Raw genomic sequence first — 25,522 nt, forward strand, 5'->3', positions numbered from 1 at the left:
GCCCCTCGCGCGCGCACTGGCTGCTCCCCGTGACGTCACGCTCGGCTATAAAACTCTCGGCGCGCGCCTCTCGCGGCGCTGGAGGAGCTCGAGGCTGAGGGCTGCTGGGGAGACGAGAGCGACGCGGACGCCGGGCCGCGGGCGCCTCAGCGATGTTTTACTCAGGGCTCCTCAGCGAGGGCGGCCGCAAGGAAACGGACATGCGGGAGGCCGCGTCGCTGCGGCAGCAGCGCCGGATGAAGCAAGCCGTGCAGTTCATTCATAAGGACTCCGCCGACCTGCTGCCCTTGGACGGCCTCAAGAAGCTGGGCTCGTCCAAGGACACGGTGAGCCCCCCGCAGCCGCGCCACCTGGGGATGCCCGCACGCGGCGACCGGTCACCGTCGCGCCGTGCGGTCTCCCCGGGCCCGCCCTTGGCCGCTTTCACTGAGTCACCCGCCCGGCCCCCGCCCCCGCCTCCGCCCGCCGCTGTCCGCTGTCTCGCTCTCGCTGGCTCGGATTCCTGTCCATCCAGCATCTCCCTGCTTCGCTTTCTGTCGGGATTCCGTCGTAGCTTTCTTTTCCAGCTCGCGCTGCCTTCCGCTTCGTGCCTCTCTCTAGAGTAGGAGACCCTGCCCTGCCTTCTGGCCCTCTGGTCGCCTTTCCTTCCCGTTATTCTCATTCGTAGTTCAGAATTCGATTGCATGGGGCTTGAGCCTCGCTTGGCCGGGCTGCTTGGCCAGTCCAGTGACCCAGACAGAGGTGACTCCTTAATGGGTGTGGGAAGGAGAGGAAGAAGTGGGAAGGGGGTTTCTTGGCAGTCACCATACCCAGATGATTTTGTTACATCCATTTCCCCCTTTGCCAAATCTACTTCTCCGTTTGATTTTGGGCTTATCTACCTTGACCTTCTTCTGAGGAGGGAGAGAGAAAAAGGGTCGAATGTGAAGGTTTCTTGAAGCCCAGACATCTCTTCATCATTCTCATCTGCATCTACCTCCAAAGAGTGGATACAGGCAGCCAGGCTGCTCCATCTCACTGGCCAGCTAACGTGTGGAGCTGGAGCTGGCGCAGGCGTTTTTTCTAGCAGGGTCGTTCTTTGCCTTAAGGAGGAGAAACTCCAGGACAGGAGGTCTGGGTTCAAAGACCATGCTGTCCTCTCTAGGAGGGGGGTGGATGGTTCAGGATTGCTAGTTTAAAGGACTGTGCTTGACTCTCATCCTTCAGTCACTGTAGTGGAACTGGGCCAAATATATGTTTAGGTTTGCAGTTTTATCTGGAGTTTTCTTGTAGTTTACTTGTTTTCTTGAATTTCACAATCACGGTATTATCTGGGCAATAATTAAATGTCTTTTAAATGAGGTAGGTGGTCTGTATAATTTTTTCAGTATTTTTTGAGATTTTGGAATATTTAATTTGGCATTAATTTGGTATGGTATTTGGCAGAGAAAGAAAGGTGTCAGCCTGGTTCACTGAAATTGCCATTGCAAGCCCTAGATAGTATGGAAGGTAGAGCTTCTGAATCCACTTCCTTTTTTTTTTTTTTTAACCATGACTAATGACACACAGATTCCAATATCAGATTTGCCCTCCCCCATTATGATAGAGAATAATTTTAGTTATTTTTGAGCAGGGAAAGGCTATCCAGTTATTTTTCTTTGATTTTTCCAAGGTATGTTACAGGATAGTCAACCTAATTCACACTCACTCAGAATCATGAGTGACTGAAATGCATTCCTAGAAAAAAGATAACTCTCTGTCTTCCCTTCTTTCACTTTAAAGTGGTCTAGATTCATGTAGCAAACCAGGTCTAAATCTTACCTTTAGCCCAAATTAATCCTAGTTCCTAAAAGCTTCAGGAACCAATAAAGAGGGAAGTATTTAAGAAAAGAAGTAAAATGTGGAATGTTTTTCTTCCCCTTATGCTGGATATAAGAAATGATTGACATTTGGTTGTCCTGGGCTGTCGGAGTTCCCTAGCCCTGAGGAACTACCACTCTATCCTTCTGCTTAGCATTCCTTGTATTACTTCATCCTGTGTAGGAAGAATTCTGTCTGCTTTTCTGACTCCAGTCTGTGTCACTGGAGTCACACAGGAGCTGATAGCATAAAACATAGGCAGTCAGTTGGAAGGAGGACGCATCCTCAAGAAGCAAGTTATTGCCACAGATATGATGCACAGCAGTTTACTGTGAGACCTTGAGTTAGGATTCACACTTTTTCTCTGAAAAAGAGAGAAATCCATTGCCATGGATTTGATATCCCTCTCTCACTGTTCTCACACTCTTAATGTGAAAATGATTACACAGAAGAGCTAGAACAGGTCACAGAAACCAAGGCAGATTGGGGTAGGGAAAGAAAAGCTATGAGTACTAGGGTGAGGTAGCATGATTAAGCTCTCTTGAAACTGATGTTGCTGCCTCAGTACAATCTAAGAAATAACCTTAGAAGTACCCTATCACTTCACTTTATGCCTATGTCTGGTAGTGTAGACAATGACTGAATTTTCTTTCACCGAAGTGAAAATTTGAGCCAAAACTAATTGATAGGTCTGTGGTACAAACCCAATAGAAGAGGAACGAGAAAAAGAGGGAGATGGGGGAAAGAAAAAATTAGGTTTTTGTTGTTGTTGATGGTACAGAAATAAAGAGAGGACAACTTAGTTTGAGATTTCTTTTTTTTTAATTTTTAATGTTTATTTTTTTTAATTTTTTTAACATTTATTTATTTTTGAGACAGAGAGAGACAGAGCATGAACGGGGGAGGGTCAGAGAGAGGGAGACACAGAATCTGAAACAAGCTCCAGGCTCTGAGCTGTCAGCACAGAGCCTGATGCCGGGCTTGAACTCACGGACCGCAAGATCATGACCCGAGCTGAAGTCGGCCGCCCAACCGACTGAGCCACCCAGACGCCCCTTAATGTTTATTTTTAAGAGAGAGACAGAGAGAGCGTCTGCAAGTAGGGGAGGGGCAGAAAGAGAAGGAGACACAAAATCTGAAACAGGCTCCAGGCTCTGAGCTGTCAGCACAGAGCTTGAGGCAGGGCTTGAACTCACAGACAGTGAGATCATGACCTGAGTCAAAGTCAGACACTTAACTGACTGAACAACCAGGTGCCCCAGGACAACTTAGTTTGAATTGACTTGGGTTTGTGCCAGTGAGGAGATTGTGGTTTGTTTTCCTCACCCTAGTGACCCATATTAGAATTATACTGTTGGGTTTTATGAATTATCTACCTTTTAACATGCTGTTTCTGAAGTATTCACTATTTGATACCAGCCTGCCAACTTTTTTTTTTGGATTGGCAAAGAGCACCTGTAGGCAATAAAATGTGGTCTTGTTCTCTTGGACCCAGGGAAGTGCCTTTGTCCTATTCCTGTTTATGTGTAGTTGGCTGTGGCAAAGTCTGCTGTGATATAATCTTACTTCTTATGTCTGGTTACCTTATTTTGTTTATCCTTTCATTTTGTGATTTTTTTTCTGTATTAGATTAAGAACCAAAATCAAAGATATGAATGAGTAATATTTTATTTGATTTATATTTAAAAAAAATTTTTTTTTTACGTTTATATATTTTTGAGACAGAGAGAGACACAGCATGAACGGGGGAGGGGCCGAGAGAGAGGGAGACACAGAATCGGAAGCAGGCTCCAGGCTCTGAGCCGCCAGCCCAGAGCCCGACACGGGGCTCGAACTCGTGGACCGCAAGATCGTGACCTGAGCTGAAGTCGGACGCTTAACCGACTGAGCCACCCAGGCGCCCCTGATTTATTTTTTTTTTAAGTTGATGAAGTTGGAGAAAAAAATTTTTACTCTTGGAATTTTGCCTCTTGTAATTTCTTTTGTCTTAGTTACCAGTTTCATAAATGTTCTTTTCATTGAGGTAAGGACTTTTTATTTTTTAAAAAGTGTTTGTTTAATTTTGAGAGAGAGGGAGAGAGAGAGAGATCTAGAGTGCAAGTGTGTGTTGGGGAGGGGCAGAGAGAAAGAGAGAATCCCAAGCAGGTTTTGCACTGACATTGCAAATCCCAATGCAGTGCTCGATCTCATGGTGATGAGATCATGACCTGAGCCAAAATCAAGAGTTGGATGCTTAACCGACTGAGCCACCCAGGTGCTCCAGGACTTTTTAATTTTTAAAAACAATGCTGCCAAATAGCTGTCTTTCCTACATGATAATATTATTGACCATTAGGTTATATCTTTAGTTTTCCAGCAATAGAAAGAGTTTTTCTTTCCCATCTATGATTGAATCTACTTATAGCCAAATGCTTTAGAAAAACTCACTAGAATTAGGAATGAAGGCTGCAGTAAGGATGGTAGAACACAGCAAAGCCACCTGACCATGAAATCACTAGTCCTACACTCTGATCATTTGATCTACCTGATCACAGAATGCCATAAGACATCCCTACTGGTATATATTTTGAATCAGAGAACTTTTGGAGCCTTAGAAGAGAAGCATGAAATACCAGTATAACACCAGGATCTGGTGCAAACTGAAGAGTCAGAGCTATGATTGTATCCAATTATAGCAAACATTGTTTGAACACTTGCTGTGTTCAGGACACAGTACTAGGTGCTCGGACCACAAAGAAGATAGCAGTTTCTTTCTACAAGAAGTTTATAAATCAGGGGAAGGACAGGATAAATTAATTTAAAACAAATAAATGTGTAATATATCAAGTAGCAATAAATGCTATGGAGAAAATAAACCAGGGTAAGGGGAATAGAGAGTACAATGGCCAGGGTAGGGTGGAGTGGAATCTTGTACTTTATACAAGGTGGTCAGGTAAGGCCTCTCCGATAAGATTACATTGTAGAAGATATTGAAGGAAATCAGAGAGCAAAATATCTTGGGAAGGAATGTTTTAGGCAGAAGGAATAGAAAGTACAGAGGCCTGAAGTGTCAGTATGCTTGATGTGACTGAAAAACTATAAGAAAGTCATTGCGGTCAGAGCAAAATGAGTAAGTGGGAGGGTGATAGGAGATAACATCAGAGAAACAGTGGGAGGCCAAACTACTCAGGACCTTATAGGTCATTGTAGATTTATTTGGCTTTTAATCCGATATGGGAAACCAGTAGAAGACTTTGTACAGAGGGGTGACATGACATGACTTATTTTATAAAAAGATTTCTCAGACTACTGTGTAGATTAGGCTGATGATGGGCAAGAGTAGAAGCAGGGTGACTGATGAGGAGTTTTGTTATCTAGTAATCCAGGCGAAAGATGAAGGTGGCTCAGAGCAGTGAGAAAGCAGTGAAGGGGACAAGGAAAGATCAGGTTCTTGAAGGTAGAACTGACAAGTTTAGTTGATAGATTGGATTAGAGATCTGAAAGAAAGTAGTCAAGAATGACCTTAAGGTTTTTGATCTAGCAGTTGGAAGAATAAAGTTGCCATTTACTGAAATGGCTAAGACTACAGGAAGAGTAGATTAGGGATATGGATTAGGAATCAGGAATTTGATTTTTGAATGAGTTAAGTTTGGGTTATCTCTTAGTTAATCAGGAATCAGGTGTAGTTGTTGAGTAGACAGCTCCATGAGAAGACAGATAACACCATCAGGAAGCCTATGCTTGTTGCCAAGGTGTTATAGTCTATAAGCACTAGAGGAGTTCAGTAGAAGAAGTGATTACTTTGGCTCAGTGTGGCAATAGTAATGGAGATCAACATCTGATTACAATGTCATCATTTCATAGTGAGTCAACTGACTACAAGATGTTATGGAGAGGAGGCTGCCAGAGTGTGCCCTATAGAACCTCAGAGCAAGAACTTTACAGTTTATCTGGTCCAGTCCCTGCCTGTGTGAATCCTTCCTAACAAAAATGCAGCCTGCCATGGGCACCTGAGAAACTGCTCAGACTAATCCACAAAGCAGATAACAATCAGGAATAGGGATCTTCTCTTTGAAATAACATGTCCGTGAGCTACACAGAAGGTCTGGAGCAACATAATGGCCTACCTTAGACAGAGCCCCATTTGTTGTTGTTGTTATAGTTGTTGTTGTTGTTGTTTATTTTAGAGAAGAAGAGAGCAAGAGCAGGGGAGAGAGGCAGAGGGAGAAAAAGAGACTCTTAAGCAGGCTCCGTGCTCAGTGCAGAGCCTGATGTGGGGCTCAAACCCGTGACCCTGGGATCATGACCTGAGCCAAAATCAAGAGTTGAATGTTCAACCAACTGAGCCACCCAGGCGCTCCAGTCCCCATGAGTTGTTGAATAAATGTAAACCCACAGACAACTTGTTTATGTTCCCATGGGGATAGAATGGGTCACATGTTATATATGCAATGAGTAAACAAAGAAGAGAAGGCACAGATACTAGTGCTCTTTTAGATTTCCAAGGCCTGATAGATCTGTATATTCAGCTTGAAATGAGAGTCAATCAGGAGTCCATGTTTATCCACAAATTTTAAATGAGGACTAAATGGAGTAGGATAATTTCATGCCCTTTTAGGGAAAAAAAAAGAATGGTAACCAGTTTCAATTTTAAGCTGAGCATGAGGATTTTAAATATGTATATACATATATATATACTTACTAACATTTGAGTGCTTACTCTATACCTGATGTGGTGTTAAATGTTCATATGGATCATCTCATTTAATCCTCACCAATGCACTACAAAGTGCTTACTAACTTGAACTCAACTTTGTCTGACTCCAAGGTATGTATTTTATTATTTTTTTTTATTTTTTATTTTTTTGGTAGGTGGCAGGTTTAATAAGCAAAAAGAACTTACATATGAGGCTTGTCTTGGGCATCAGTAAGACAAGAAGACTCTTGCACCTGCCCACCAAATCTTAAAAGTTTATTGGGAGGCCTTGATTAGGTTCACTTACACATACCATGAAGGTGTTCTCAACACATCTCTACCTCAACACTGTCTATGTTCTTGGAGCAGCCTCTGGGAGTGGGAAGGGCAAGTGGAATTCACATTCCAAGGACAGGGGTGGGGGTAAGAGCCTTGGATGGTACAGTGCCAGCTTATGGGTCAACCCAGTGATCATATCTTTTCCATGACCTTCCCCAACATTTTATAATAACAAGATAATCCTAATTCCTTTTCCCATCTCTTGTGTCATTGCCAGTATTAATTTCATTTCATAATTTCATATACATAAGAGTATATCAGCATCTACTATATAAAAGCATTGTATAAAATCATATGTAATAAAATATATTGTTGCTATTATAATTTTGAAAAAAACTGTTATTTGTTACCTTAATTAAGAATAAAAAAAAGGAGGGGCGCCTGGGTGGCTCAGTCGGTTGAGCGTCCGACTTCAGCTCAGGCCACGATCTTGCGGTCCGTGGGTTCAAGCCCCGCGTTGGGCTCTGGGCTGATGGCCCAGAGCCTGGAGCCTGCTTCCGATTCTGTGTCTCCCTCTCTCTCTGCCCCTCCCCCGTTCATGCTCTGTCTCTCTCTATCTCAAAAATAAATAAATGTTAAAAAAAAAATTAAAAAAAAAAAGAATAAAAAAAAGGAAAGGCCTTATTTTAGTTTCACTTATTGCTTTTACAGTACTCTTCCTATCTTTATATAGATCCAAGCTTCTGACATGTCATTTTCCTTCTCTCTAAAAAACTCTAATATTTCTTGCAAGTCACATCACTGGCAACAAATTCCCTTAATTTTTGCTTTTCTGAGATACCCTTTATTTCTTTTTCACTTTTGTTTGTTTGTTTATTTTGAGAGAGAGAGAGAGAGAGAATGCACAGGTGAGCAAGAGCAGGGAGGGGCAGAGAAAGAGGGAGAGAGAGAATCCCAAGCAGTGCACTGTCAGCGCAGAGCCTGATGTGGGGCTCCAACTCAAGAATTGCGAAACCATGACCTGAGCCGAAATCAAGAGTCGGATACTTAACTGACTGAGCCACCCAGGCTCCCCACTTCTTCACTTTTGAAGGATAATTTGACAGGTACAGATTTTGAGGTTAGTGGGAGTTTTCTCTCAACACTTTATTAATTTAATTTATTTTTATTTTATTAAAAAAATTTTTTTTAAATGTTTATTTTAGAGCGAGACAGAGAGACAGAGCATGAGTGGGGGAGGGGCAGAGAGAGAGGGAGACACAGAATCCAAAGCAGGCTCCAGACTCTAAGCTGTCAGCACAGAGACTGACATGGGGCTCGAACTCACAAACCGTGAGATCATGACCTAGGCCGAAGTCAGATATTTAACTGACTGAGCCACGCAGGCGCCCCTAATTTTAATTTTTTAAATATAGTTGACACACAACGTTATGCTAATTTCAGGTGTACAACATAGTGATTCAACTTCTCTATAGGTTATGCTATTCTCACCACAAGTGTAACTATCATCCATCACTATACAATGCTATTACAGTATCATTGACTATATTGCCTATGCTGTGCCTTTTGTTCCCATGACATATTCATTGTATAACTGGAAGCCTGTATCTCCCACTCCCCTTCACCCATTTTGCTCACCTCTCCCACCCCCTTCCCTCTGGCAACCATCAGTTTGTTCTCTGTATTTATAGGTCTAATTCTATAAAGCATATATTTTAAATACTATTCTAAGCAAGGGTTGGCAAACTTTTTCTATAAAGGACCAGATAGTAACTGTTTTCAGCTTTTTAGTCCAGTCTCTGTCTCAACTACTCAACAATGCTATTGTAGTGCAAAAGCATCCATAGACAGTAAATGAGTGGGGTTGGCTGTGTTTCAATAAACCTTTATTTACAAAAATAGGTATCAGGCTGGATTTGGCTTATGGACTGTATTTGCTGACCCCACTTTCAAAGTGGTTCTAGTTGTGGTTCTATTGCTAGCTAGAAACCTTGGGTCTCTCTTCTGGGAATAAAAGCTACAAATGGGAGAGACTTATGTAATTTCAACCATATTGTCTGGTCTGGTCTATTCTGTGGACCACAAAATTCCATTAGTTTGATTCTGTCTGGCTTCAGTGCAGTATAGGTAAAGGGATTAAGAAAGTGGCCTTAGAAGTTCTTGCTCAAAACATGATTTTGTGGCATTCTGCAGTATAATCTACTTCCTCTCACCTCACTTTTCTTCCCACTCTATAGCCTGATTAGAAGAAGAGATATTTAAGCAGATTGGGTGCCAGATTGAGGAACCTCAGCTATTTCTACCCAGAATACAACACTGCCCACAGAGTGCATTTCCTTCAGAAGCTCCTGATAATAGTGAAGGCAGCACATTTGAGCTTGCTGCTAAGGTTTAGATGCCTAAACCCTGGTTAGGGTTTAGCAGCCACATTTCAGGAACAGGAGAGAACCAGGGACTGCTTAGATTAGTAGTACCTTGTTGAGGTAAAGCATAAAGCAAGATCCATGTCAGTAGGATGACTGGAGAATTATGTCCAAAGGTCACCAGAGTGCCTGTAGCACCTTTCTAACTAATTACTAATGTGTGTCTTGAAGGACTTCAGGAAACTAGAATACAGTTCTTGGAAAGCCAATTTTTCAATAAACATAAAAATAAACCACCTAAGTAAATTTCCTAAGCAATAGTCAAGGAGTGGGAAAGGAAATTACGAACTATGTAATGTGTAAGTATTGAGGGATTCTGAAAGAAAGATCTAGATGATGTTAATCAAGAAAGGCTTTTTGAAGAAGTGAAGAGTAGAGATTTGTTTATTCAGTACTATATCAAGAACTAGGGGTATAGCTGTGATCAAGACATTTATGGTCCCTGCTCTTGTGGAATTAACAACCTAGTGGGGAAGTGAAATAGTAAACAAGTAAATAAGCAAAATAATTGTGGATTTATAATTACTATGAAAGAAAGAGTAGGATATGTTAATAACTGAAGAGGTGGGGTACCCACTTTAAATAGTATAGTTGGGGGGGGCATCTTTGATGAAATGACATTTGAGCTGAGACTTGAAAAATGAGAACAAGTTAACTATTTGAAGTGTTAGTGGGAGAACATTGCAGACAGAGGGAATAACAGGTGCAAAGGCATTGGAATGGGGAAGAGTTTTTGAACAAGGAAGTATGGATGAATAAAGGGAGTGTGGCATGTATATGGTATGTAGATGGAGGTTGGAGCAATGGACAAGAACCAGATGATGCAGAACCACATAGACCATGGTAAGAAGTTTGAATTTTATTCAAAGAACAATAGGAAGCTATTGAAGGGTTTGGAGTAAGGGAATGTATTATCCAACTTATATTTTTAAAAACTCACCCTGGTTGCTATGTAGAGAATGAACTGGAAAAGGATGAAAGAAGAGGCAGAAGATAAGTTAGGAGTTTTTTGGCAGTTCAGATAAGAAGTGATGAACCAACATATAGAAGCAACCTAGGTGTCCATCTGTGGATGAATGGACAAAGAAAATATAGTATATATATAATATTCAACCATAAAAAAGTATTAAATCTTAACCATTTGTGACAACATAGATGACTGTGAGGGTCATGCTAAGTGAAGTAAGTCAGAGAAATACAAATACCATATGATCTCACTTATAAGTGGAATCTAAAAAACACAACAAACAAACAAAACAACCAAGGTCATAGATACAGAGAACAGATTGGTGCTTCCTGGAGGGCAGGGGAGCGAAATGGATGAAAGTGGTCAAATGGTACAGACTTCCAGCTATAAAAAAATAAGTCATGGGGATATCATGTCCAGCATGATGACTATAGTTAATACTAGCGTACTGCATATTTGAAAGTTGCTAACAGGGTAGATATTGAAAGTCCTCATTTTAAGGAAAAAAGGGAAAACATTATAACTATGTATGGTGATGAGCATTAACTAGACTTATTGTGGTGATCATTTTGCAGTATATACAAATATGAAATCATGTCATATACCTATAACTAATACAATGCATGTATAATGTAATTATACCTCAATATTTAAAAATTGCATTGTTTAAAATAAAACTTAGAGGATGAGGTCAATTAAAGTTACATTGCATTTTTAAGGTCTAACAAGCTTTGAAGGTTTTCTGCAAGTATAAAAGACAAAAAAAATGATGATGGCTTGGATTAGATTGGAGGTAGTAAAGATGGGGAGGAGTAGATTAATTCCAGATATGTTTTAGAGAAAGCAACAATGGTACTTTGGGATGGAAGTTTAGGGAAAGGAAAGAATCAAAAGTAGATGGGTGTATGGTGGTGCCATTTTACCAAGTTGGTGGAAAGGGAGAGATCCAGAATGTTAAAACTGAACAGGACTTGGAAGCTCAAACAAACTTATTTTATTACTGATGAAGAAAGCAAGGCTTGAGAAAAGTAATGCCTACCAAGATTAGTGATTGACCCAAGATAATATATGACAACTGATCATTTTGCTGAAAGTAGAAAGTCTTCCTGGAGGAATAAAGATAAGTTTGGGAAGGAGGATGAATGGTACTGGAAGATCTTTAATGTTAAATTGAAGATTTTGTGTTTGATATACCTGGCCAGAAAACCTCTGTAGGTTAAGGAGACCATGAAACTAGTCTTTTAGGATATTTCTTGGATTTAGCAATAACAGTAGAAATGGAGAGGGAAATATAAGGTGTTAAAGAGGTAGCAGAGTTTCACTCACCGAGATAGGGAATAAGGGAGAAAGTTCAGGTTTTGTGGGAAAGATCAGTGTGACAAGTTAAGTTTGAAAGTGCCTGTGGAATGTGTAAGTAGAAAGTTCAAAGTGGCAGTTGGATCTATGAGTCTAAAACTCAGAAGTGAGATCTGGGCATGAGACAGCGTCATCATCATAAAGGTAGTAATTTATGCAATGAAAGTAGATAAGGTTGCCCTGAAAGAATATGTAGAGTGAAGAAAGGACCAAAGACAGATTAGTGATTTAAGAAACGAGCAGAAGTAAGGGAACCAGTAAAAGAGACAGATGCCACATAGAGACAGAAAGGTGGTTTTAGAAGCTAATGGAGTGTGTCAGGAAAAATGGAGTGGCTGTGTTTTGTTGCAGCATTGTTTCTAATGGCAGACATGTAGAAACAATCTAAATGTCCATCAGTAGTTAAATAGTTAAATTGAGGTATATTTGAACCACAAACTCAAATGTCTGCAGAGGATATGCTGTTTTAAAATGCAGAAAATAGGGCAGATGTAAGAGAACAGGTGCCAAGGTGGTTACCTGCCTAAGTTACATTGTTGGTGCCTGTGCATACACACATGCACACACACTTTGGTTTTTGCATGATTGGGCTGATACTGTTGGATAGCTAAATCATCACCCATTCTCAGACCTTTTCTACCTGCATGTCTCCTCTATAGAGATTAGAAAAGCTGAATTCTCTCCCAACTCCCTTTGCAGTTAAGACTGGGCATGTGAATTCTGATCAAGAAGATATAGGGAAAATACTGAGGGAACTTCTGGGAAAACTTTTGCTTTCCTAATGAAAGGGATAGATGGCACATTGTCCCTTCATCCTTCCTCACTCCTTGAGGAATATTTATATGACCATGAGGGGATATCCAAGAGTACAGAGACAGTAGCCCCAAAATTGTTAAACTGCTGAATTATTGCCAACATCTGTCTACCTCCAGACTTCTTGTTATATGAGAAAAAATACACTTCCATTTAAGACATTGTAATTTGGCTTTTCTTGTGGCTGAACATTTTCCTACTATATGGGGTATACTGTTTCATGTAATGTTTGTTTTTATAAAAGATACATTTAAAAATTTAGACTATTCCTTGTGTAGGGATCTCTATATATCTAGGTCAATGGTGATATTATTATTTCTTGACTTAATTGATTTTATCATCATCTATTGATTTTCTACCATAATAGGTAAGGGTTTAATTCTCTTACACCTCTTTATTATGTTCTCTCTCCTAATATACTAATATTCTGTTAAATAACTGTTTTGGGTCCAATCAGCATTTACTGCTTAGTAAATAAGAAACTGGAACTGTTCATATTATTCACAGCTGGGTCAAATAATGTACTGTATTTCCTTTCTCATACAAATATTTGCGTTTCTCAAAATTAATAGTTGCCAACTTATTTTTTATGTAAAATTTAAATCTCCAAGTACCTTAAAACTGTAGATGATATACCAGGTCCATCACTTTTTTCTTGGAGACATCCTTCCTGGAGCCCTCCATCCTCTAATTTCATTTTGGACTGGTTGCTCTCAAGGCCTGTTATATATCCTATATCCTAGACTTTTCCTTCAGCATCATTTTCAGAATATCCTTTGCCTCTCTTCTCTGTTGGATCCTTTGTTCTTGGACCATATGATTTTTTTCTTTGTTCATTGGTTTCCCTCACTTTGGTGGAGCATGTCCTTCAGTAGTTTCTTAAAGATTCATGGGAAATATCTTTCCTGAGTTTTGACTGATAGTTTGGCTAGGTTAGGAAACTATGCACTGTCAAATTTTTAAAAAGTATTATTCCATTGTCTTTTAGCTTCTCTAGTTGTCCCTATGCCATTTTGGTTCCAAATCCTTTGTATTTGGATCATCTTTTTCTCTTTGGAAGATTTTGCAGTCTGTGTCACCCATAATATTCCAAAAATTCATAGTGATGTGAAATTTTGTCGTGGGCCTTTCTTCTCTTATTAGATGAGGCTCTACGTGGATTTTTTCAATCTTTAAATCCATGTCCTTCAGCTCTGGCTTAGTATGGTACTCCATCCTCACCCTTAGCTGTTCTAGAAATCTGACAGTACATAATTTCTAAGCCTAGATAAACTATTAACCAGAGTTTTTTTGATTTACTATTTAAAAAAGAATAAACTTTTGGCATACTTCCCATTTGTCTGGGTCAAGTGGGAGTTTTATGAAGCCTTTATACTGATCTATTTCCAACCCTCTAACTGTAGAGGTTCTAATACCTCTAACTCCTCAGCCTTTTCAGAGTTTTAGTTTGAGTAGGAAAACTGCTTTTACAGCTAGACCCCAAAAATATAATAGCTCAAACATAATAGTTTATTTTTTCTTAAGTAACAGTACTAGTAGAAAGGTCAGCAAGACAGTCTTCTTCCATATAGTCATTTAGGGACCTAGACTGACAGTGGCTCTTCTGTCTTTAACATGTCACCTCTAAAGGTTGCCTGGGTGGCTCAGTCAGTTGAGTGTCTGACTCAGCTCAGGTCATGATCTTGCTCATGGGTTTGAGCCCTGCATCGGCCTCTGTGCTGACAGCTCAGAGCCTGGAGCCTGCTTCAGATTCTGTGTCTCCCTCTCTCTCTGCCCCTCCACTGCTCATGTTCTGTCTGTCTGTCTCTCTCTCTCTCTCAAATACACATTAAAAATTTTTTTTTGAATGTGACCTCTAAGAAGGTTATCTTAAGGATCATTTCCATTCCAACCAGTCAGAAGAGAAACAGAATGGAGGAATGTGCACAGGATATTTTTATGGATCAGGTCTAAAGTGGTACATGTCGCTTCTCCTCACATTCCGTTGGCTAGAAGTCAGTCATATGGCCATGCCTAACTACAAGGAAGTTGTACTGCACAAGAGAACATGGATTTTGATGAACAACTGGCAGTCTTTGCCACTCTAGCATTGTATGGAGTGGAATGGTGTGAAGCTTTCTTTAGTGTAGGTCAGTTACCACTTTTCTGTTTGCTTCTCAGATTCCACAATCTTGTCTCTTTTTGTCTCTTCTTGTTATTGTTGTTTCCTGTATATTGTTCTTTTTGTTCTTATAGGTTTAGGCCTTTCTTATTCCTTGACTATTATTTTAGTGCAATTTTGGTTGGGAGCACAGGTAAATATGCAGTTGCATGTCATTTAAAACCTGTAGGCATAATAAAATGACCACAGAAAACTATTTCTGAGGTTCATGTGGGTTTATTGGCTGTGAATTTTCAACTTCTAAACTATATTATGAATACTTTTAGTTATGAAATTGAACAAAGAGAATTATATGTATGACATAGAAAAATGTCTTTCAAATATTAAACAAAAGTAGAAAATGTTAGAACAGTGTTATAGTATGATCTTATTTTTGTATGTGTTTGTATATGTACTAAAATGTTTGGAAGGATATACTTCTAAATTTAATGGTGGTTATTTGTAGAGAGTAGGACTGAGGAATGGTTGAGTTGAGGGACACTCCCTTTTGATTTTATATATTTCAGTGATATTTGAATTTTTTCACTGAGCATGTATTGTGTTTGAACCTTTTTTGGTTACTAAAGAAAAGAACACATAAATTGTCAGCAGGGTCAAATGCCCCAGAGAACTCAAGGAAAAACGAAGGCTGAAAAATATCTACCAGATTTGGAAATTAGGAGATTATTATTGGTGTTGAGGGATCAGAAGTAATCTCAGTGAAGAAAATATAGGATATCAGGAAATAGACATAGTGATTTGGGGATTCTTTAAAAATGGACTGTTCAGTGGGGCGCCTGGGTGGCTCAGTCAGTTAAGCTTCCACATCTTCATTTCAGCTCAAGTCATGATCTCATGGTTCGTGGGATCAAGCCCTGTGTTGGGCTCCATGCTGACAGTGCAGAATCTGCTTGAGATTCTCTCTCTCTCTCTCTCTCTCTCTCTCTCTTAAAATAAATAATTAAACTTAAAAAAAATAGACTATTCAAGACAAGGGTGTGATTAGAGGAGGATGTTGAATTGAGGGTCTGAGGTTATGTGGAGTTTTCTCCCCAATATATGAGCACTTTGAGTATGTTTTATAACCTGTGGAGGAAGGATTCTATATGGAAGGAGGAAAATTCAGAAGAGCAATGACTTCAAGGAAAATAATTTCAGAATTTTCCTCATCTGTCCAGTAATGATTAGACTCCTTTGCAAGATTAGGAGTAGTGAGGTAAAGCCATGTTCAGCAAGACTGATGTAGAAGGAAAGCCCCAAACTTTCAGTGAGCAGGGCTTTCGTTAAATGGCCTTTGAATCCCTTCTAGTGTTCAGTTCTACAAAGGTAGTTTATCTGAGTTGGTTCTGCTGAGCATGGACTTGATCGAAGCAAACACCCTGCTTTAATATGACTTGAGCTAGGAATCCAGGCTTATTAGTGAGAGAGATAAGAATGAAGAATTTCTGTTTCTTTTGAGGAGCAAAGCGTTTTCCAGTGTCACATCAGGAAATCTGACAGAGTTAGCACTTCCTCTAGCTCCTTATCAAGTTAAGAAGCTCTCATTTTCTTTTTAAGTGCCTCTCTCTCTCTCTGTCTCTCTCTCTCTCTCTCTCTCTCTCTCCTTTTCCCAAGGATACTAATTTAGAATCTGTTTTGCCAAGAGTCTGTGTATTTTGGGAATCCATTTCTTCACCTCACCAGGGTTACAGTGAGTCATGGCTCTGACTCCATTCTTCCTCAGAAATTGTAAGGTGGTAGATAATTAAGACCTTATCCAGTTTTAACCCCTTTCTTGGGAAAATTCTAGGCTCTAGGCTTCTAAGAGTGATCCTTTTCGCCCTAAAATTGGAGAGGCACCTGGTATGTGTTATATAGAAACTTGGAGTTAGACTCTTTCCTCTGAGAGATTTTAAATATTATTGTAAACTGAGGATAAGATTCTTGTGTATAGAAATTACTCAGGTCAAATGAGTTCTTATCAAGAGGTAACCTATATTTTCTACAGGCCACTTTGTGTAGAAAGAGCAGAGCATGGATATGGCTGCCCTATGAACTCTCCAAACAATTTCTGTCAAAGAGCAGACTTGAATTCACATTCCTCATTCTGCCTCCTGATATTAGGTATCCTGGCATAGATATAAGGTCTTATTAAGTCTCCTGTTTCTTGGTCAGTCTCTTCCCCTTTTACACTCCCACTTTTTGGCCCATTGGAGAGAGAGAGAGTGGATAACAAGCATCTGACAAGAGTTGCCTTATGTTTCTTGAGATCCAGAGGATGTCAGTAAAGATTAGTCATATGTGTTCTGCCAGGTTCCAAAGTGTCTCCTGAGAGGGTTGCTCAGCAGGTATGGATTCCTCTCTTCCTGCCCCAACCACCCCATGAGTTGCCTAGCCCACAGGACAGTCAGGTCACGAAGGCATATGAAGACTGGGTCCAAAAGATGAGACTGTAAGGGAGTGAGACTTGAAATAAAAGTGGGCAGGGACATCTGGGTGGCTCAGTCAGTTGAGCGTCTGACTTCAGCTCAGCTCATGATCTCACATTTGTGGGTTTGAGCCCCATTTTGGGCTCTGGGCTGACAGCTCGGAGCCTGGAGCCTGCTTCAAATTCTGTGTCTCCCCCTCTCTCTGCCCCTCCCCCACTGGCTCTCTGTCTCTCAAAAATAAATAAACATTAAAAAAATTTTTTTAAAAGAAATAGAAGTGAGCAGAGCTTCTGACAACCAGTACTGGGTAGGTTTCTCTGGTCTGTGAGAATGAGCTGCCTCATCTGTAAATTACCTGGGAGGATACATTTCTTCCACATAGACTAAGGTCACTTTAGCCCTTGTAAGGGAAGGGAAGGCAGTAGGCCTTCCAAATCACAAGGGTTCCTCAGTTCTCTTTAGCCATAGAATATTCACTGGCCCTATCCACATTTTCCAATGTCCCACCTTGCTCTTTAATTCATTCAGGGTGGCCTACTGCAAATTGATTCATAGTACCTGCTCTGATAAAACCAATGAAGAGTCTACTTGAAGGAAGAATAAATAAGAAGCAAAGGTAGAGCGCAGTTATGTGAGGTTCCTTCATTACTTCTGTGGGACCTGGGGGACAATGGGAAAGGGGGGAAATGACCTGTCACTAAGATGCCTCTGCTTTCTATTCCTCAAGCAACCTCATAACATTCTGCAGAGGCGCCTCATGGAAACCAACCTGTCTAAACTTCGAAGCAGCCGTGTTCCTTGGGCCTCCAAGACCAACAAACTGAATCAGGCTAAGTCTGAGGGACTAAAGAAGTCTGATGATGATGACATGATTTTGGTTTCTTGCCAGGTAATATTCTGAGAGTAGTTTTTCCAGGGTTTTCTGGAATAGGATTTGGGCCCATTGTGATCCCCATAGTGGGGCCCTCTCCTCCAAACTATAGAGTATGGGTCTTATCATGGACTCACCATAAGTGAGTTTTACAGGAAGCATATGCTGCATTTTTATGCATGTATATCTTTATGGGAAAAAGGACCAAAGCTTTCATCATATTTGCAAGAATGCGTAATACACACACACACACACACACACACACACACACACACACACCACCACACACACACTTAAAATTAAGAGCTACTTGGTGTATAGAACTATAAACACACAAAATTCTTTGGGATCCTCTGTCAGCTCTAGATTCAGCAGGAAAAAAGCTCCTAAAGGAGATTCTGCCATGGATAAAGATGAGACATTACCAGCCCATAATGGTGAGATGCTCTCCAGCCCTGTCTTTCATATGACATCTGCTTGCTCCCTTCCCTTTTGCTTCTCTAGCTCCTGCTGAACAGTATGTTTCCTCTCCACAGTGTGCTGGAAAGGATGTGAAAGCCTTGGTTGACACAGGCTGTCAATATAATCTCATCTCTTCAGCCTGTGTGGATAGACTGGGGTAAGTAGCCACTTGTACTGGGTGGGAATCAGATGCTAATGCACTCTTTTCCTGAATCTATTTTGAGGTTAGAGATGGTGAGGGTCTCTACCAAGGCTCCAAGAGAAGTGTGCAGAGTTCAACTAGTCAGCTGGAATTAGTCCTTAGTAGAGGGGGCATGGTAGATTCCCAGGCACGTGGGAGAAATCAGTGAGCCAGGAAAGCCTCAGGTTTTCCATCAACTCCCACCTATTAATTTCTGAGCAAAGACTTTGAGGGTCTATAATGAGAGAGTGTGAGATCCTTGGTTCATTGTTTGCCATGGCCTGATTCTGATATGTGCCCTGCCAGGACAACAGATTAGAAGAAGCTGTCCTGTTGGTATATCCCAGATGAGTAAAAGCAGGGATGCGCTTTATCTTAGCTTACTCAGCGTACTTCTGGAAGCCATACTGCCTGTCCCAAGACGATAGAACTTAGAATAGGATGGCTATTGCTGCTGGGCCTGAACCATCGTAGGTGTGATTAGCTAGCTGTTTCTTAGTGCCTTTCCTCTCTGTAAAGAACATGTAAAATCAAATCTTACTGCTTCTCCAGCTGGGGATTGGGTGTGAAGCAGATACTTCATATATTGATGTCTTTGGTTATTTAACAGCTAGAATTGGGTTCTTCCTCTTCTGGTCAGAGAAAGTCATTTTGTATCTTTCCTCCTTTTCAGTCAATGGGTACTTTTATTTCTTTCCTTCTTCCTTCTCTTTCCTCCTAAGTAGCAGGGGGGCCCTAAGGTCTAGCCCAGAATTGGAAGAATCAATCCAATGTCATTTTCTACTTTTCTAGCCCTCAGTACAGCAAATCATTCCCAGCTCAAATATCTTTATTGAAACAATCACTAGTGTAGATAAAATGGTCCATTCTAGGCTGCTTTCAAGATGTTCATATTCTTAGGTGGGACTGGAACAAAGCTTGGTTTGTATAGTTAGTGACCTCTGCCACCTGATCTGTTCCTTCTTGTTTCTACCCTGTCCTCACCCTCACCACCACTGTAACTCTTTGAAGCTGGTTCTGTGGGATTTGTACACTGATATTTAGGCTGGTGGGAGGAGCCCAGGGCACAAGTGCTCCTGTGGGAAGAATCCTGAGCTTTTTTATGTGGTGAAGAGGTGAAATACAGTGCAACATGATGGTTCCAGAAAGGCTAATAATGTCCTGATGCATAATTAGGCACCAGTCTGCCATGGTTCCAGCAGAATTAATAACCATCTGTAAAACTGCAGTTATTTTTCTTTTGGATGAGCTATAACACCAAAAGAGAGGAAATGGAGTAATGCAGAAGTATTGGCACAGAAAGTCCATAATTAAGTTTTTATCCACCAACCCATAATAGCTTGGGTGCTAGCTGTTCCAATCAGCTTATATAACTGTGTAAAACCTGGGTGCTGTTCCTTTCCTTTCTCCCCTGCAGAGACAAGTTAAATTAATTATGAATTTCTCCATGATATTCCTTGCTGATATCAATATCAATGTGATTACCAAATAAGTACCAGCATCCACTAACCTTATATCCTAAGACTGATGAGGATAAACTGCCCTCTCTGAGGGCAGTTAGCTGTTAACTAAGTTGCCTTGCATATAAGTGGGGATTTTAGGATGCAGAATCGGATTTTCTGAGTGTATCAACTTTCATTTACACCAATGCAGATAGTGACATAGCTTTTTGAGAACAGCAGCTAAATCTTTCAGTTTTTGTATCCCCTGGCATAGGTAGGACAAAATTCTGAAACAAGAAGTATAGGCTTTCTAGCACTTTTTTTTTTTTTTTTTGGTAAATTAAACCCAGGAAAGCCTGGAAAATTACACCTGGGGGCCAGAAGGTAGAAATTGCCAGATTTTATCAAAAACCTCTGCCAACGGGATTCTGATAGTTCCCTCTCTGATGCAGACTCAAGGAGCATGTCAGATCTCATAAGCATGAAGGAGAGAAACTTTCTCTACCCCGGCATCTGAAAGTAGTGGGCCAGATTGAGCACCTGGTGATCACACTGGGTTCCCTCCGTCTGGACTGTACAGCAGCTGTGGTTGGTGAGTAGAATTGAAAGTGGGACCTATGGACCCCTTTTGTAAACCCTCTCCCTTCTTCCACCAAACGCTTGTGAGGTCTCATGCCTGTAAATAACTGACTTCTTCAAAATCCCAGGTTTCCACTTTTTCTGTACTATAGACTTGTCCCAATTTTTACTCTCCAAAGTACCAGATGGGCTCTGAGCTACATTCAAGACATGTTGAGAATCACTAAGAAAAAGGAGTGTGTAATTCAGGATACAAAAAATTTAAGGGTAAGAAAATAGACATTTTTGTGTGCCAGTGAAGATGGTTCCTGAAAGCTTTCCCTGAGCTATTGGAGGTAGAAGGCAAGATCCTCTTACTCCTTTGCCATAAATCACTTTCTACTACCTCTTGTACTTTCCCTTATGTAGTCTCCTCTACACTACTGTAAATCCTGAGTTTTGTCTAAAGGCCTTTGGCTTTTAGAGTTTTTTTTTTCAATATATGAAATTTATTGTCAAATTGGTTTTCACACAACACCCAGTGCTCATCCCAAAAGGTGCCCTCCTCAATACCCATCACCCACCCTCCCCTCCCTCCCACCTCCCATCAACCCTCAGTTTGTTCTCAGTTTTTAACAGTCTCTTATGCTTTGGCTCTCTCCCACTCTAACCTCTTTTTTTTTTTCCTTCCCCTCCCCCATGGGTTTCTGTTAAGTTTCTCAGGATCCACATAAGAGTGAAACCATATGGTATCTGTCTTTCTCTGTAGGGCTTATTTCACTTAGCATCACACTCTCCAATTCCATCCACGTTGCTACAAAGGGCCATATTTTGTTCTTTCTCATTGCCATGTAGTACTCCATTGTGTATATAAACCATAATTTCTTTATCCATTCATCAGTTGATGGACATTTAGGCTCTTTCCATAATTTGGCTATTGTTGAGAGTGCTGCTATAAACATTGGGGTACAAGTGCCCCTATGCATCAGTATACAGATACTCCTGTATCCCTTGGGTAAATGGCTTTTAGAGTTTTAAAGACCTAGGTTTGAATCTTGGCTCTATCATCTTTTAACTGTAATGATCTGGGAAAATTATTTAATATAATAAATGCTCAACAGATGTTTATTGGATGGATGGATGGATGATTAGATGGAACCCAATAGTGATAAGGCTGACTTCTAAACCAGAATGGCAATAGTTGAATCTTACTTTTTTTTTTAGAGGACAATGAGAAAAACTTGTCCCTTGGTCTCCAGACTCTCCGATCCCTTAAGGTAGGATTGATTTTATTTTCCCTTTGATACTTACTCTCTGGGTGGGGAGGGTGGGGGGTGGGGGGATCCTTTTGCACTGACAGTAGGATTATTGACAGTGCCCAGTGATTCTCCTTTGTTTTCAGTGCATAATAAATTTGGATAAGCACCGACTGATCATGGGGAAGACAGACAAGGAAGAAATCCCTTTTGTGGAGACAGTTTCCTTGAATGAAGACAAGTAAGTGCCCAAATGAGTCAGGTCAAGTAAAATCCACTTGTCATTAGGTGGAGGGTTCTCATATAGGATATTGGGTTGTGTTTGTTCTTCAGTCTTGCCATAAGTACATTCACCCCTAACCCCTAGAGTTCACCATCCCATAAAACTCTCTAGCCCATATTCTGGAATGAGTAGTAATGATACTGGTGGGGGAATTAAGTAGCTTTTAAACTAAAATTGTACTTGCCTTCAACCTAACTTCTTTGAATTTGGTATCATTTCTTCTATTTCTTTCTCATTTCAGCACTTCAGAAGCATAACTACAGACTGCAGCATGTCTGCACGTATGCATACATACCAGGTTGACAGATTGAGAAACCTGGGTTTGAACCAAATGCTGTAGCAACTTGCTGTGGACCAAGTCCTTTCCTCTGATAGAAGCTCCAGGGGCTCCTTCCCACCCAGACCTCTCTAGACTTTAGTCTGTGCTTAGAGATCTTATCTGGTTATAGCCATTGTTTTTTACTCCTCTGATCACTTAATTTATAGACCTTTTGACACTGCCAGGTCTCACTTGTGGCCTACTTCTCTGCTTCTTCCAGGAATTTGCTTTTATTAGTCAGGTATAGGGGCTGTCAGGTTCTATTTCTCTATAGATACACTTGCTTCTTTTCCTATAGCTAAAATGTATAATAAACAGGAACCTGACCTTTATCTCCTTTCAGCTGTTTCAATGAGGTGCAGGATACCTAGGTCTCAGAATTAGAATTTCTTCTAATTCATTCGTTGATTTCTCAAGTATAAATTCATCTGAAAGGGCCAAGAGAGATCATCTAGTTAAACCCTTTTATTTAAAGGTCCAGAGAGGCAAGTGAATTGTCTAAGCTCTTATACTAAGTCAGTGGCAGAGGAACCTAGAGACTCAGATTTGACAAGCCAAGACTATGTTCATTCTCCCATTCTGCTACTTTTGTCTTCAGGCCTTGAGAGGAGAATGAAGAGGTGGGGGGTTGTAAAAAGGCAGGGTAGGGGAAGAATCTGCTTTGGGGATGGATGCCAGGAGGATCTGAGTAGCCCTCCCTCCTGTGTGCTAAGTCTACTAAAAGTCTCTGCACCCAGTTGTCACATATAGGGCCTTATTTTGGTGCCTAAAAGCTGAGGGTACAAAGATGAATGAGATGATCTCTCACTGTGAACTTCTTAGAGGGGAGAAGGGGGAAAGGAGCCACAGACAGAAGAACATTAATCACTTTCTGAGATGGAATTGAAGGCTATGTTAAATAATCAGGGGATCACTATTAGACATTGATACCTCCAAGATCCAGTCATTATTTCTGCCCAGTCTATTATTTGTCTGCCATGGACTCAAGTAGCTGGTATCATGAATAGGGAAAGGAGATGCAAAAAACCTGAAGAGGTCCAGAATAGAAGGAAATACTAGGTAGAATAAGTTGGTGGAAACTCCTACCTATGGAAACCTTTCTGGGGTGGTGGTCAGGAATGAAACTTCCAGGCAGGAAACTGAGGGTTGGGAAGCTCTTCAGCTTTGCTCTATTTTAAGGAAAGAGGCAGGGTAGGAGCTGGCAGTGTTAAGAACAAGTTTTTCTGACTGTCCAATGTCCCCTGCCTCTCCTCAAAACATTGGAGGTCACAGGGGTATCTTGAAGCTTTTTTGTTGGGGTGTCAGCTTAGGCACACAGATACCTATAATGGAATCTCCCCTTCAATTTGGTCATAAAAGTACTTGGAGAAGTCAGAAAAATACTCAGCTATATCTTTTTAAGAGATTCCCAACTTTATCCTTGCTTCATGGAAGTAGTTTCCAGCGCATTTAACAGATCCCATGTTGAACTTTGCCAGGTCCCACCTATAATCTCATCTAGTGTTCAGCTACTGCCTCTACCAGACAACTTTTTGGAACTGTGAATGTTTTTAGGCTTACAGAAGCTCCCTAAAGACTAGGAACTTGGTGACTCCCACTTGAACAGCTAGGCAGCCATAGTACAGCCTAGGTCACCCCAAGGCTCCCCTTCTTATCAGCCTCTATAGCGGAAGCAAGATGGAAAACTAAGCACAGCCACAGCAGAGGAGGCCATGCCTGAACTTCAGCAGGGGTGATCCCAGTTTACCAGCCTTCAGTGCCCCCTCCAAATTTGCCACATTTTTTCCTGGGGTGAGGGAGACCTGTGCCTTTCCACTGAGGCCTCTCCACTCTCTTGCCCTACCTATCATGGCATCACTTTGGCCTGCTCTTTACCCTAAGGCTGAGTTGAAATACTTCACCCCTTCCTTCCCAGGTTGAAAATTCCACTCCAAGCCTTGACTCTTGGCTACTCTACAGGCATATTGTAAGTTCCTTCACCTGGTTTATCCTTATTTGGATTTCTGGTGGACCAAGTGAGGCCAGAATTTCTTAGGTGTTAGAAACATGTGACTGATTCTGACAAATTGAGTTGAGGATTATGTGGTGTCACAGGAATGATCAGATGGCCTTTAGTGATCTTTCTAGCCTCTGAAAATTAATGATTTTCCAATTTTGGAATAGAAACAATTGGGATGATCTGAGTTTAGGATATCATAATCTCATTCAATGCAGTCAGATCATTTGAATTCACTAACCAAATAATTGTGCTTTAAACCTCAAGCTTTATAGAGGTACCTAAAAATGTCTAAAGACAATTATGGGAAGTCTTGAACTTCATTAATCTTTAAATGCTGCCAAGTTTATTATTCTGGTAGCCCATATCTCTCTGGTATTCATGAGGGAGCACCTGATCTACTTTTTGGGAGCTGGCAAGGTAAAAAGGTAAAGTTATTCGCCCCAGAATTCCCTAAAAAATTCTCTCTGGCACCTCTGATTCAGGATGTGAGAAGAAAGTGTCTACCCAGGTCAGAGTTCTCAAGACAGGCAGTAGAAAGCATTAACCCTGCAGAACTAGTACCCCCCTCATTCCTTATTAGATCTCCATCTCAAGTACAAGAAGTTTGAAAAATATTGGTTTTGTTATTTGGTATATCTATGCCTGAGTTATTTGAGGAACAAATGTTTTCTGACTTTTCTATTTCCTTGCCCTGCACAGACCCCATCTGGTAAGATTTTCTATTCCTTAGCTCAAAGTGTCTGTAGAATGGAATGCTTATTGTGTCAGCTGCCCTGACTCTTGTGTAATAGAAGCATCCTTCCAGGCTGGAGACATGGAGGAGATGAACTGGATTCTTCCCTCCTTCTGTTGCCAAGCCTCTACATTGGCACTTTACCTGCTCAGTGTTTATGGCTGTGTTGGGTTTATTTGTGAGATTGATGTAACAATAAAGTGAAATCTTCCCCTCTGTGTGTCTGACAGAGTCTCTGTGTCAGGGCCCCTGGAAGGTGAGGGAGCCCAGGCACAGCCTAATTGCATCAGTGTTTCTCTCATAGGGTCTTCTGAACACAAGGCTTTGAGGTCCTCATTTTTCCATTGCTACTGGTCCTTTGGCAGTCTCTTACTGGCTGTATGTCCTTGGGAAAATTAGTGACCCTCTATGAGCTTGGTTTTGTAATTTTTAAACCATATTTATTAATAGTATTTGCTACACAGTATCAAATGTAAAGTGGTTGTCATATAGTCGTCCCTTAAAGATTTAACTGCATG

General features: G+C 40.9%; 1 protein-coding gene across 1 annotated transcript; it reads left to right on the plus strand.

Moving 5' to 3' along the window:
* The first annotated feature begins 60 nt into the window (after positions 1–60).
* On the plus strand, positions 61–25,222 carry NRIP3 (nuclear receptor interacting protein 3). The gene is made up of 7 exons (XM_019456244.2): positions 61–326; positions 17,628–17,789; positions 18,308–18,390; positions 20,309–20,448; positions 21,639–21,691; positions 21,817–21,911; positions 22,195–25,222. Exons 1-7 carry the CDS (start codon positions 153–155, stop codon positions 22,208–22,210), a joined length of 723 nt encoding a protein of 240 aa, XP_019311789.1. The 5' UTR covers positions 61–152; the 3' UTR covers positions 22,211–25,222.
* The last annotated feature ends 300 nt before the right edge of the window (positions 25,223–25,522 follow it).

The sequence above is a fragment of the Panthera pardus genome, unplaced genomic scaffold (genome assembly GCF_024362965.1).
Source record: "Panthera pardus isolate Hobbes unplaced genomic scaffold, ASM2436296v1 HiC_scaffold_12, whole genome shotgun sequence".
Taxonomy (NCBI): domain Eukaryota; kingdom Metazoa; phylum Chordata; class Mammalia; order Carnivora; family Felidae; genus Panthera; species Panthera pardus.

Bases quoted from the DNA above. Each gene is read 5' to 3' on its own strand.
- NRIP3 (XM_019456244.2), top strand. From the start codon at position 153: ATGTTTTACTCAGGGCTCCTCAGCGAGGGCGGCCGCAAGGAAACGGAC. The intron at 18,391-20,308 runs GTAAGTAGCCAC...TCTCTGATGCAG, and splicing joins GCCTGTGTGGATAGACTGGG to ACTCAAGGAGCATGTCAGAT. The intron at 20,449-21,638 runs GTGAGTAGAATT...TTTTTTTTTTAG, and splicing joins CTGTACAGCAGCTGTGGTTG to AGGACAATGAGAAAAACTTG.